Genomic DNA, 14,998 nt, shown 5'->3' with positions numbered 1-14,998 from the left:
CCCACCCCACCCCATCCCGCACCTTGGAGGCCATGGACCAGCGCTTCTGGCTGGGCACACCCACTGATCCTAGTTAATCTAGGTTCCAGGGCCAGAAACATGGTTGTGTGAATGTTGCCTATGTAGTGGGTGAAACATTGGGGGGTTGGATCCACCTACCCAACTTCCATACTTTGGCACATCTTTGTCACTGCCTTTTTGCAGTACTGACGATGAAACATACAATCTCTGCCCCACTCCTGCATTTTTTAAAATAAAAGCCTGCTCCCATTACTGGTCTCCTTAATGAGAGGTAAGCCTGACTACTGTTAACGAGACGTCCTCTGAAGAAGGGGGAAACCATAGTTGTGGGGGAAATAAGGTTGTGCATTCAGTCAGGTGGGCTATTAAAAAATGGCCACTATCTGCAAACCTTCAAACACAGCTCTTTAAATGGTAAAAAAAGTCAAACTTCAAAACCTTAGAGTGTGCCTGCATGGCAATCACTAGAACTATTACTCTGAAACTCGGCAGGCTTCAGGCCCCAAAGGTTTCCTCCATGAATCATATTTTGCAAGGGAAAGGGTGAAGTGACTCTAAAATTTGAAGTGTTTTCATAAAAGCCTCATATTTATCTTCCTGCAGTCTTGGCTCTGTGGTCACCAGGAGTCGACACTGACTCAACAGCACACTTTACTTTAGTCTGGGTGACATCATGCCCTGCAAAGAAACTAACATATCTGCAACTTTTCTCCAGCTCTGAGGTGGGGAAAATGTTGATGAAAAGCAATCTGAACTTATGGGCTATATTTACAGGAACTCTAACACCTATCTGCCTGAAAGCTGGTACTCTAATGGACACAGAAGGAGATACCTAACCTGGATTTTTCATCCCACCCTGTGAAGAAATAGAAAATGCAGCCATTTTGATGGGTTTTTCTTTCTTTTTCAATTTAGGATCATTTTAGCCAAGAATTGCTGTTATCACCTTTTTTGATCCAGTACCAAAACATTGTACCAAATTTGGTTCAAATCAGTTAGATGGTCCACACAAGTTAGCCCTCTTGCACCTCAAACATTCATGCACCACCATCTTGAATCAGGGTGGATGACATCATCACAAACGACACCATTGTGGTTGTATCCTATGTGTCCCTACAGCTGTACCCGATTTGGTTCATATTGGTCCAAGCATTGCAATGTTGATGGTGGGGATGCACACGGAATGTTGGGTGATCTCATAAGCCGATTGGAAAGTAGGCTAATAAAAATGTTAACTCGATTTCTGAAGTGTGTGTGTTTTCTCATGTTTACTCAGAAGTAAGTCTCATTTTCTTCAATTATATACATGCCCAAGATTGCAGCCAACTCATTAATGGGGAACAATTGGGGGGCAATTCAGGAAGCGCTTAGCCGACAATTAGCAATCACGTCAATAGAAACAAGAGACACTTCCAACTGCATTGAACATTGGCAGCATTCGCACGCCATGTGGAACTGCGGATCCAGTGGGCCTGTGGTTCTGCTCCCCACTCCCGCTGCTCTGCTGTCTGCATTTGAACAACAGGGAGAGAGTCCTCTCAGCAATCAGTAAGACTGCAGAGAAGAGGGGGAGATGACTGTGCAAGCTTCCTTCTTCCATGAAGGACAGCCCACAGAGCCAATCACAGCTGGAGTTGAGGGAGGAGCGATGAAACTCACTACAACCTGAGGGTTGAGATTGGAATTGAAAGACTGAACCCTCAGTTTCTTCACCACAGCAAACTGTATTTCCCTGTGTTCAGATGTAACACCCATGAAACAAAGTGAGAATAGAGATTGTGGATCCTGATTGTCTATATATTTACATCCTGGATTAAAATGAATAAAATTGAAAATATAGAATATATCGGTTGGGAGGGGGCCTTTTAGTTCACCAGTATATTCTTACTGAGAACCTTACATATAGCCATGCCTCTGAGCTTCCCTGCAACTCTGGTTAAGGAATTTTTTACGTTAAGTCATTTTGTTTTATGTTCTTTTTGTTTTATGTTCAACCTTGAGCCCCTGGTGGCGCAGTGGTAAAACTGCCGCCCTGTAACCAGAAGGTTACAAGTTCGATCCTGACCAGGGGCTCAAGGTTGACTCAGCCTTCCATCCTTCCAAGGTCGGTAAAATGAGTACCCAGAATGTTGGGGGCAATATGCTAAATCATTGTAAACCGCTTAGAGAGCTCTGGCTATAGAGCGGTATATAAATGTAAGTGCTATTGCTATTATGCTTTATGTTCTTCAACCACCTACCAACCCATAAGAGGACCTGCCTTCGAATCCCATGGCTGCTACGTTTGTTCAAGAGCGTTTGGTGAGGCATTTGCTCAAAAGTGTTTTCAGAAACCCAGGTATCCAATATCCACTGGATCACACCTCTCTCTCCACTTGTGGATCCTTCCAAAGGAGTCTAGGAGATTAGCGAGACAAGACTGACCTTGGCAGCGGCCATGTCAGCATGAGGCATATTAACACCCAAAAACATGCAGCTGTGCTCACTTAAGGGTCACAGCTCCCTAGGCAAGCTCCTACACACTCACAAAGGGGCAGAATGGTTTTTCAGGGTGTAATTCATATGGAAACTCAGTTTGGAAGTGCTGAAAAAGAAATTCTCCTAACGGCAGCACTGAGTAGTGGCCCCACAGATACTTCCGTTAACCAGACCAGATGGTCTGAGGACTTTTAGGGATACAGTATTCCAGGAAAGGAATCAACCAAGCACAGACACTCTGTAAGGTCTCCCAGTCAGAGAGGTTTTCTAACATGAGGAAGTGTGATCAATGCAAAGCAGAGTCATTTCAGGCTATTCACACAGACTGCCTCCCTTTCTACATTTTCCTCCCCTTATCCTTCCACACAGGAGGACTACCTATTAGAAACCTGCAGTTTTCAGCTCTTAACCCACCCATCCCAACCTCCCTGGATCTGTCTGAGCTTTGTTCTTCCTCTGAACTACAATGCCCAGAAAGCATTGCAAATCTCAAAGAAATAGCAAACAGCTGTTGCCTTTTAACCTGTGCAAAGGAGGGGGGTGGGTGGAGGTATTTAAGTCTCTATCATGCTCTTTGCTTCTTCTATGGTGCTTCTTATTCCCTGGGACTGGATCCTGTCAATCTGCCTTTCTTAGCTCTATGGACATTTGGGTAAGTGGAAAAGTGTTGGAGCTACTAAGAGAAAAGGATAACCAAAGGACTCCCTGCCTGGAGAGGGAGGAATAGTGACAGGTACACAGCCAGAGTCCTCTAGTAGAAGAGCAAGAGGTGGGGGAGCTTGTGCCCTTCTGCCTTTAACATCCTGGGAAGCAGGAGAATCCCTTTGGTGGTGCCTTCTATGATAAAGCTTTGTGGAAGCAGCACCCTGGAGCTCCAAAAGGGAGAGAGAAAGAGTTGCAGTCTCATTATTGATTCCTTACCTCTGTCTTTGAAATTCAGAATGGTCCATACAGGCTTCCTGGAAAATGTCAACAGGAATGAGGCTAGGTGTCATCTGGTGGACATTCAATACTTGGCTTGCTATCTATCACCAAAACCTCCCGAGTAATCTTAGCACTTGCTGGGTCAGAGGATGGCTCTTCTTCTGGATTAACAAATGGAACCTCCTGGTTCAGGGAGGAAATGCCTCTGAACAGCTGTTGCTGGGGAAGGGCAGGGAGAAGAGAGAGGGAGGGAAGTCCTGCATTTGGACTCTGGGTGGTGGGAACTTGGACTCCCTTTGTTCTGATCTAGCAGGACTCTTCTTGGGTTCTCCAGAGTTCTCACAGCCAACCTAGTATACCTTCATCTAGATGGCTACATCATGGAAGGGCTGCTCACCACTTCCATTTGACTAATTCTCCATGTTGATACAGCTGACCCTACTAAAGAGACTGCCAGATCCACTTCATTAGTCAGGGGAAGAAGCCCAGTAATGGAGGCTGAGATAGGTGATTTTGTATATGGCTCCATTTCCATGTATCTGGGGACCCGGTTTGCAGGAACTTGTGGTTTCCTTACCATTGCATCCAAACACATGCAACTCCTGTTCCATCCATTGTCGGACCTGAGGTTGGTCTCAGGAGGAGACTCCAATTTCAGTACTCAGTTTGTAGAGAGCATCACTGCCCCAAACCCAGGACCCATGAAGCTTCCTTTCCATCTACACAGAGCAGTGTAAGCTGCATACAGCAGGACTGGAGTTGAGGGAGAGAGCTCCTCCCTCTCTCCCCCTCCCATTCCATAATTGGCAGTATGGGCTGTCTTTCAAGGAAAAGTAAGCCCACACAGCTGAAAATTCTCTGCAATGATCCAGTTCTTTTATTGCCGCCGTTTGGTAGGCTTTTCGTATGATCCACACCCTAGAGCCCAGTGATAACATCTTTTTATGTTTTAAAGTTTTATTCAAAGACTTGAGACATAAAGGGTGGTAAAATGTAGCAAAAGACACGGGGAGAGATATATCACAACACAAGCATAAGCAAAATTTGCTACATATCTGGCATCTGAAGCTAATATCAAGAGTGATGTTGTGAGTTAATAATAATCACTACCCACTAAATGCATCTAGAATCCTACTCCCACCCCTCCCAAATTAAAAGTTATATATTTTCCCATCTGGCAGCTTGAAGTATTTTCAGGTTTCTCCAAAAAGAAATAAAAACCTTAATAATAACAAAGTCAACAGTTAACTATTTAGTGAATATATATATCTATAGGAGTATAATCAGTTGCTTAGACAGAGTTAGTACACTTAAAAGAGGATAGAATAGTTGAGGCTAATGTAATGAGGGAGGAAAAGGGGAAGCAGGAAAATTATTTTTTGAAAGAGATACATAGAAGCAGGTAGAAGATTAGAGGCGACTGTTAGGAAGGAGGAAAAGGAAGAGAGACCAACATTGGTTTGGGGAGAGATGGCATATTGAATAACCAAAGGTACAAGAAGGGAAAGTGAAAGGTGTATGTAGGAAGAAAAAGAGAGACCATCTGCTCTCTTCCTATTAGGAACCACCCAGACCATTTTTGGACGGTCGGTATATAAATCAAATACATAAATATTAACTCTTTTTATAGCCCCAAAGTCACACTTCTTCTTTGTTTGTCTTTTCACTCTGGATTGGTTTCCACTTGTTGCACTCAACTTCTGATTGGTTCTTTTAAGTTTCTCATCTCTATAATCATTAGAAATGTAATATTCTGTGCTGATCATGGCAACCTGACTTCCATCAAAATTCCAGTTCCCACTTTTCGTCAGGACTTGTATTTTCCAGTTCACTGCCCCCATCAGCCTGATAATTCCTCTTCTTCATCCCAATAGAGTACTGGGAACTATATCTTGTTTTTGACAAGGCACCAGTGAAAAGGATCTTCCAGTCACCACATACATTCAGAGACCTAGAAAACCCTATAAAAACTGCAATTTATCTGCAGTTTGACTATATGGGGCCAGACTGTACCTGCATCCCTTTCTTCTAGCAAAATTAGCCTGAGTTTATCTTCTCTGCTACAGTCTTTTCGTAGCACATAGCAAAATGTTAGACTTTCCCATTCGGTCCAGTTTCCAGTGATTGTTCCCTTATTTTCAGTATGAGCCTCCATAGTCCAGCATAGTCCAAAAATACTGGCCAGAGTAACAACAGCCAGTCCCCGCTCCTCTCTGCAGTCTCAGTGACTGTACATTCTCCCTGTTGTCTGAATTGGGACAGGAGAGTGGCGAGGGAAGCAGAATGGAACCACAGTGCCTGACACATGAAAGCAACCAATATCATTCAACTCCACCACACGTTCCTGTTCCTGCCTCTGCTGTTAGTCCCAGAACTGCTGCTTCATTGGGGTTTTCTTGTAGTTCCTTTTCCAGTTCCACTGGGCTGGGACATCTCATGCTCTCACTCCTTAAGACAGGGTTTCCAATTCTTTATCAGAATTGCTCCCCCTGACATTCAACAGCAACTTGCCCAAGAAGAAAGAGAAGCATTTTTGCCACTTCATTTAGGAGCTGGAAAGGTTTCATTTTTGAAAAACTTCCCTGGGTCAGGCAGGGGCGTATCTAGCATGGGGCAGGCAGGGCACATGCCCCAGACACCACTTGAAGGGGGGGCGTCATTTTGTAAAATCAATTTTTAAAAATGGCTGCTGAAAACAAAATGGACACCGCACATGCTCAAATGGCCTCTGTGAGGCCCTAGGCCATGCCAGGCCTTACAGAGGCCATTTGAGCATGCACGGTGGCCATTTTGTTTTCAGCTGCCATTTTTTAAAAAAATGATTATTTTTTAAAATGGCCACCGCACATGCTCAAATGGTCCCTGTGAAGCCCTAGAGGCCAGCGGAATGAGGGGGACCTTTGCAGACACCCCCCATGGCATTTAGGAGGCCCCCTGAAGGGGCTACAGGTTAATTTTTTTAAATATAATATAAGACACTGTACACATATTCAGATTGGCACTATGTACAGAGAATCAGGGTTTGTGAATACTGAGCTGAAGCTTATGAGCTAGGATTGTATTCATTTGCTCTTACTTTGCTACTTGTGTTAAGTGAGTTAAATGTTATTTCTTAATAATATGGCTATTAATGGTGCGTTTGTTTTGAATCAGTGTGAAATCCTTAGTAGTAAGGCCCACTGGGAGTTTCTTGCTCTCTTACTCTCATTTTAACTGTCTTTCTGAAAGACTAGAATATATTCCAAGCAGTGACACAGTTTACTCTGCATATCCTTTAATTATTTTCAGAGTATCTGGGAAAAGTCAAATTCTTCATTGATTTTTAAAACTTATGTAATGGTAATGCTACAATGCATAGTAGAGAATTAGACAGGCACTTCTGTTTAGTTTTCCAAGTACACCTCCACATAGTATTTGGGTATTTCTTGAGCCCCAGCATACTGAAATTTGTAGTTTTTCAGCATTTTTTGGTCTGGCTACATCCACTGCTAAATAGTTTTTGAAATATTAAAAGATTAACGAGCTTGACATGTATTTTTCAGCTGATATCATAGTGAAGTTATCTGAAAGATGGGTGTCAGATGTTTGGACAGGGGGCGCAATTTCAGTGTTTGCCCTAGGTGCTATTTTCCCTAGATACGCCTCTGGGGTCAGGTTTCAGTTAAAGGCACAGGAGAAGAGGCTAATAAAGAAGGGAGCAAGCCTGGCTGCCTCTGAATGCGTTTTGAAATTTTACAACTCTGTCTGTCCCCAAATCTGGTGGGGAAACATGCTCTATGGAACTCATCAAAAGAGCTCACACAAAAGGAAAATGAGGTCTATTGTCTATAATGGAAGAGAAAAGGAATTCCTGTGCATTTTTTCTAAGATGGTTGTGTCTTCTATTAATTCATCAACTTGCTTAGCTGCAAGCTACGGTTTCTTACTGTAAACTGAAATCCCCCAAAGCCTTGGCAAAGTGGTCAAATGTGCCCCAGAATTAGGTTAACTGACCAAATAAGACCACCTGCAATCCAATTAACTAAAATCAGTGGGACTCATTTGTTCTAATAAAAGTGGGCAGTGTGAAAGCGGTTCTAAAATTGAATGGAGAGACCGCAAACTTGGAGATGGGGAAGGAGAGGCAGAGAGACAAAAACCTCACTGGACCAAACCTGCCGCCAGCAAGAGATCCTTTTTGGCTGAGAGGCATGAGGTGAGCCTCAGAAGGACCCAACCCATATCCAGAATGTGAGACCAGGATGGAGACTGGCCATCTCTCTGTTCCTGCCCAGGGAGCTAGCTCTCTTCAAATATTCAGTAATCCAAACACCTTTGGTTTAAAATGAGAGTGAAGCTTCCTTATATTTTCATTCGTGCCCTAAAAAGAATGTAAAATGTAATTTAAGGTGCCCATTTTAATGTGTGTCATACATTTTGAAAAGACTTTGTACAGTCTGGTATGTGATGATGTATTTAAAAATGGGGTTTCATGCACCTACACTTTGCCTAGGTCAGATATTCATCAGGCTGAAATTCATCAGGAGCACCTTTAGGAAGCGATTAAGGAAACTGCACCTGTTAAATGCCTGCCTGGACGCATCCCTCCCCAGTCCAATGTCCAACCAAAGGCAAAGTGTCGGGTCTTCATCATAATGGGGGGGGGGCGTATTCCTTGTCACCTAATGAATGTGTGCTGATGGCCAGGCAGATCAGACGAATGGTTTTGACTTGAAAAGCAATAGAATGTCCAGGGCTTATGTAACACATTACAGCTTTTATCTCAGAGCAGCTCACATGAGGGAGAAAATGCTGAATCATCCCTGGCAAGCTGCCTGGCTGGGCTTCTCATAAAATTAATCTATATTTCCGGTAGAATTAAAATGTTGCCGCTGCTCTTATCAACAGAGCTTGAACCTCCATGGGCTTGGGGTGGAATCCCAGGGAAAACTCTGAGCCGGGCCTCACAATCGGTGAGACCCAGTTTTGCAAGCAGAACAGGCTACGCCCGTTCTCCCCACTCACGAGCAGAGAGGAAGCCCTGGGCAGCCAGATCAGCCTCCCACACAATTGCCAGCTCCGTGACAGAGCCGGCCCGGGCTGGGGGGAGCAGGGGCTGAGCGGGAAGTAGGGGCGAGACCCCCGGCGTCAGGAGGCAGCTTTTTGCCTCCCCTCCGGCACTCTCCTCGTGAGTAGCCATGGCTCAGAGCCGTGCCGCAGCTACTTAAGATCCGATAGCCTGGGTTTAAGGAGCGCGTGCTCTGCAAACCCAGGCTAAGGGGCGGGCTACTTGAGCGGGTTAGCCGCTCAAGAAATACTGGGCTCGCAGCCAAGCCCGGTGGTTCTCACAATGGATGGAAATCGGGCTAGCGGAGGCTAGCCCAATTTTCTTCAATCTTGAGAATAGCCTCTTTTCATTTTGCTATTCGAAAAGGACAAAAACATTCCATGTGTAGGCTTACACGATCTGAGAAAACTGATAGCTACTGAGCGCTTGAGGATGCTTTTGCACCAGAGAAATCCCCATTTTTATTCAATTGCTACAGACACATTCCATCACAGGCTTTTAGGTTTTAAATACACTCAAATACTTAGTAGGTTACAAAAATAGGTTGTCTTAACCTTCAGTTGCAAGTTGCATTTAGGCATGCTGAAAGGTTTACAGAGTCTTTTGCAATGCCTTAGGTGGCTTGGGCGTAGGCTAGTGAATCTGATTTTAATTATATTGCCGGCAAACAATAATAGAACAGTATCAGGAATATGCAAAGTACGCGCACAAAATAATATAGGTTTCTAATATAAAATATGACTAAAACTGTTCCCTATGCTGAATCCTCTTTCCCTGGAAAACTCACCCAACACCTGATGAGAATCAAGCTTCCTGCAATCCAGTCTTTCAAGGATCTGCAATTATTCCATGAGAAACTGCCCTAGAGTTCACCAGCCTGTCAGAGGAGACAAGGGTTTTTTTAATGATGTGCACAAAACCGGTTTGCCCAGTTTGGTTCGAATTCGAAGCAGGAGGGGGAGGTTCAGTTTTGGTTTTGCTCAGACCACCCCCTGGTTAGTTTTGAATTTGAACTGCTTTGAACTGGTTCAAACCTCCAAAAGTGGGTGGAGTGGTAGCTGGAACCAATGGGTACATGGCTCCCAAACCCCAAAGCAATCGGACACTCTTACAATATTTTTATGAATTTTTGAAATTTATTTATATTTTTATCTCATAGGGGATAATGGGAATCGAATCAGTTCATTGTTCCTTATTGTGGAGCACCCATGGGTGCCAACAACCACCCAAAATCCGAAGCAATCGGACACTCCTACAATCTTTTATGAATATTTGTAATATTTTTAAATTTTCTCATAGGGTATAATGGGACCTGAACCAGCCCATTATCCCCTCTTGTGGAGCATATAGGGGCACAAATGTGGGGTTGGTGGTAAGCACCCAGTGGTGCCTACCACCCACAAAACCCCAAGGCAATCGGACACTCCGATTATTGGTGAATTTTTAAATTATTTTTTAATTCCTGGTGGGGAATAATGAGGACTGCAGCAAATGTATAGCTTCACATCAGAGGGAAAGGGGTGTCCTAGAGTGGAGTGTGGTGGGTGGTAGTTCCCAAGGTGGGCAAGGAAGCCATCACAATTATTTGAAATGAATTGGGCAAAGGGCTGGTTTTTAAGTGATCTTTGAAGTTTATGTGTCTTTAGGCTTAGCAGATGAGAGTGGATTCATGGTTTGTCATTGAAAATCTAATATGCTACCAAAGAATCTACACTCAGAACACCTCAGAAACAACAATACCCAGTACCCATGGGAGTGGTTGGCACCCTCTGTGCACTAGACCACCACTCACTCTGGGCCACCCCAGCACCCTACAAGTGTCTTTAAGGTTTTTCTCAATAGGGAAGAATGGAGGTTTCAGCAGCCCCATAACTGCACTTGGGGGGTGCTGGGGTGGCCCAGAGCAAGGGGAGGCTGATCACTACAGCTTATAATAGTGGAACATTGAAAACAAGCTCCAGCTTAATAATGCTGGTCCTATTGTACCTGTAATGTTGGATTTGTTCAGGATTTCTAAAAATGATTCATGGCTCTCCTATTGGATCCCAGTTGCTTCCCTATATTCATTCTCTTCCATTCCAGCTTTCCCAGGAAGACCTACAGCACACCAGCCTGGACCACTCCTATTTATCCTGGAGCCTCCTAGAGTCTGAAGCTATTTTTTCAGGTGACTTATGGAGGATCAAAGTGCCAAGGGCTCCCCATTTGGAAAAGGGTCAGAAGAAACAGGAGACGCCCCTCAATGACTTCCAGGCAGGGAGTTGGGAGGAATGCCCACCAAGGAGACCAAGAGAACAGGCTAGACAGAAATACAATGAGAGACAGGATCAGATCCAGGAAGCCCAAAGAGAGGAGTTCCTGGAGGGAAGGGAGGGACTGCACACGCTCACAGAAGACTCAGGCCAGCTGAAGGCTAAAGCACTGCTCCCTTCAATGGAGTTAGAGACAGAAGCCTGCCAGCCTCCCCCACAGATGCCGGAGGGGGCAGCACTCTGCAATGATCCTCCAGCACTCTTGGCTAAACCCAAGCAAGACACTAGAGCCTGCCAATCCAAGAGAGAAAGGGCTGTGTGTTCCCTTTCTGGACAGCAAACACTTCGCAGAGAAGAGAAAACATATAAATGCTCAGTGTGTGGCGAAACATTCAGGTGGTGCTCACACCTTAGAAGACATGAAATAACGCACAGAGGTGAGAAGCCATATCCATGCTTGCAGTGTGGAAAGAGGCTTTCTCATATTAGGCACCTCAATTCCCATGAAAGAACCCACACAAGGGAGAAGCCATATAAGCGTTCACAGTGTGGGAAATGCTTCAGGCGGGAAACTAATCTCACTAGACATCAAAAAAACCCCAAATGCACATATACATGCAGGCAGTGTGGGAAAAGATTCACTCAGAAAAATCATCTTACTCGCCATCAAAGAATCCACACAGGGGAGAAACCATATACATGCTTGCAGTGTGGAAAAAGCTTCACACAGAAACAGCATCTTACTCAACATCAAAGATGCCACACAGGGGAGAAACCATATACATGCTTGCAGTGTGGAAAAAGCTTCGCTCGCAGACATTGCCTTACTATACATCAAAGAATCCACACAGGGGAGAAACCATATACATGCTTGCAGTGCGGAAAAAGCTTCCCTCAGAAACAGCGTCTTACTCGACATCAAAGATGCCACACAGGGGAGAAACCATATACATGCTTCCAGTGTGGAAAAAGCTTCGTTCGCAGACATTGCCTTACTATACATCAAAGAATCCACACAGGGGAGAAACTATATATATGTTTGCAGTGTGGAAAAAGCTTCACTCGGAAATATCATCTTGCTGTACATCAAAAAAGCCACACAGGGGAGAAACCCTATACATGCTTGCAATGTGGAAAAAGCTTCGCTCAGAAACATCATCTTGCAGGACATCAAAAAACCCACAAAGTTAAGAAACCATAATCCTGCTTGTAGGGTTGGGAGACACACCAACCCTTCATACACATAAAAGAAACCATCAAAGAGAGGCATTCTCCAAATGCTTGCACTGCAGTGCAATTCATTGGTGATGAATTGAGTGATGAATTGAATGCATGATGAATGAATTCATTAGTGAATGAATGATGAATGAATTCATTAGTGAATGAATGATGAATGAATTCATCACCAATGAATTCATTGGTGATGAATTGAGCCTTTTAAAAAATTTTAACTGCAAATTTTTTTGATTGTTTTAATTCTCATTTGCTTACATTTTTCTTAATGAACACAAGAGAACACACAGGAAACTATTTCACTACTTGGACTGTGGAAACAACCTCAGTCGGCACAGGATTCATTTCACATCAAGGATTCCACACAGGGGGCAACCTTCAGTCTGTTTTCCCCGATGCAATTTTAAGATTAAGTGGGAATGTACTTTGAGCATCTTGCATTTCTGAGGCTTGGAAGGTTCAGGATCTGCAGCACAGCCTTTTTAGTCATGGCTCAGTGAGGAACTCCGTGGTCTTTTAGAGTTTTGTGGTGGATTTAACAGTGCCTTTTAGTGTGCCGGGTTCAATCTTTTGATTAAAAAGGGAGAGAAATGTGATATGTGAAGTTTTTTCCATCGATAGAGTAATTGCAACTACCATCTTCTGAGAGATCTGGGCTTTCTAGCATACATCAGATTGTAGTGAAGATTTTTCTGACAACTGGCCAATTCTACATCTGATCATATGTTCAATTCTCTTTCTTGGACAATGCACCTTCTTTGTGAAATGTTTGGTCCTTTTTAGATGTTTTTCATATCAGTAATTGAATGTATTTTTTCTGCTTGCAAATAAAGTTAGATGCATTTTTCTCAGTCTGTATTAAAGTTCTCCTTGTAACAATCCTGTTTCCAAACGTTGCCAGCAAGATTTAATCTGGGCATGGTGGCCATCACTCTTCCCAGGTGTTTACCCAACCCAGGGCTCTCCAGCCCTTTTGGACTACAACTCCCATCAGTGCCTGCCACAGTCGCCAATCGTAAGAGATGATGGGAGTTGTTGGGAACATCTGCAGGTGTTCCCTGGCCCAATCCATGACTTGGCATTTTGGTGATGAAAAACGTTTCTCTGAGCATATGCAGAGTTCAGACCTCCTCACGTGTACATGCTTGGTTTATGCATGCTGCATTTGCATATTCTGGAAAACAGTGAGGGACAATGTCTCTCTGAAACTATGCAGAGTTCAGATCTCCACAGACGGATTAGCATAAACCTCTTCCAAGGGAAGACTTAAAGAGGAAGTTAAGGAGGTCTTTAAGGAAACCCACAAGCCCCCACCCTCCAACCCAGTAGAAAACTCTCTGGCTGGGAAATGGAGAAGAGGAGCAGCTACGGCTGGAGAGCTACTTGCTGGTGCTGAATGGGTCCAGTTGCCATCCACTCACTCAGCGTGAAGAGACTTCCAGTTGGCCTGGATGCTTGGGCTGGAGTAGGTGCTGATTGCACAGCCCACCCAGTCTGGATAGCCTCCCTCTGTGTGCCTGTCTCCCCACTCCCGGCCAGGCTGAGCCAGGGGTCCTTGGGTGGACTGCCCAGCTGATTTCCCTGTGGCAGGGAAGGAGTTAAGGCAGCTGATGCCCCCTTCAGTAGCGGCCTCACAAGACAGTGGAGTCGAGCATTGGCAAAGCGCTCTGATGATAGGGGTGTGCAGAAAACCAGCTTGGCCTGTTTGGTTCAAATTCAAACCAGCTTCAAATCAGGGTGGGTAGGTTTGGTTTTTGTTTTGCTTGAATCCCCCTGCCCCCATCGTGGTTTGAATTTGAACCGGTTCTAAAAGGTTCTACATAGGGTAGAATCAGGAACTGGCCCACTACTCCTTATGTAGAGCACCGAGGGGCACAAAACCAGGATGGGTGGTAGGCACCCAGGGATGCCTACCACCCACCAAATTCCAAAGCAATCAGACATTTCTATGATATTTAATGGATTTTTGAAGTCCCCCCCCCCGTTTGCATTTCTCCCATAGGGAATAATGGAGATTTGAGGCAGCCCCATTCCCCACTCTAGGGCTGCAAGGGCTCCCTAAAGTGGGTCTGACAGTAGAGTGAGTTGTGCCACAATTCCCCCCAGGCAGCCCCAAGCCAGTGTGGTTCATGATCTTTTTCCAGGAATATATTTAATTACTGTCCTTTAAATAAGTCTATTCTCTTTCAGAGCAGCTTCTCTGGTCTGTGTGTGTCTATATGTATGGAAAGATCTTCATAGGGATTCATTGAGAGAACTCATACAGCCACCAAGATTCCAATTTGTGTTTGGACTTGCTGCTGCATGAGTTCTCTCAGTGAATCCCTATGAAGATCTTTCCATATACCTGTATATACACCGAGCAGAGAAGCGACTCTGATAGAGAATTAACATAGACTTGTTAAAAGGACCATAACTAAAAACGTTCTGGGGGTGGGGGGACCATGAACCCCACCGGCTTGGGCCTGCCTGGGAGGAGTTGTGACACAACCCACTGTGCCTCCAGACCCACTTTGGGAGGTCCTGGCACCCCACAAAGGGGAGAATGGGCTGGCTGGGCCATCTCAAATCCCCCTTATTCCCTATGGGAGAAATGCAAAAGTTAGAACAATCTAAAATCACAGAAGTGTCTGGTTGCTTTGGTGTTTGGTGGGTGCTTGGCACCCCTGGGTGCCCACCACCCAACCCATTTTTTTTGCCCCTAGCAGGCCACCATACCAACACACAGTGACACAACTCAAAAGACAACCAAAAGACAACCAAGAAACCAAAAAACCACCACAGAAACAGACCAGCTGCTGTGCCTGCACAACTGCAAGGCCAAGGGGACCAAACCAAACCACAGCACAGACTAAACAACAACAGCCACAAACCAACAAGATGGCACAAGGGAGTAAAACCAACCCAGCACACATACTGCAAAGAAAGAGAGGCAAGGCAAAAACACACCAACACACTGAAGGAGAACTTAAAGTAACACACGCCATGTTCCTGGTTCTTTGGCTCTTCTCTTCGTGTGCAATGCGTGAATTTTGCCTGTGGG

The 14,998-nt window shown here is 44.7% G+C and overlaps 1 protein-coding gene across 1 annotated transcript in view; it reads left to right on the top strand.

Annotated features, from left to right (window-relative positions):
- The first annotated feature begins 3,038 nt into the window (after positions 1–3,038).
- Positions 3,039–14,998, top strand: part of LOC128343912 (zinc finger protein 420-like) — a 24,983-nt gene continuing 13,023 nt past the window's right edge. The window contains exons 1-2 of the mRNA XM_053293343.1: positions 3,039–3,151; positions 10,553–11,922. Of these exons, the coding sequence (XP_053149318.1) occupies positions 3,140–3,151; positions 10,553–11,922 (1,382 nt within the window). The 5' untranslated portion in view covers positions 3,039–3,139. The remainder of the gene's footprint in view (positions 3,152–10,552; positions 11,923–14,998) is intronic.

This window comes from Hemicordylus capensis, chromosome 2 (genome assembly GCF_027244095.1).
Source record: "Hemicordylus capensis ecotype Gifberg chromosome 2, rHemCap1.1.pri, whole genome shotgun sequence".
NCBI lineage: Eukaryota > Metazoa > Chordata > Lepidosauria > Squamata > Cordylidae > Hemicordylus > Hemicordylus capensis.
This window is presented reverse-complemented; position numbering and strand designations above follow the sequence as displayed.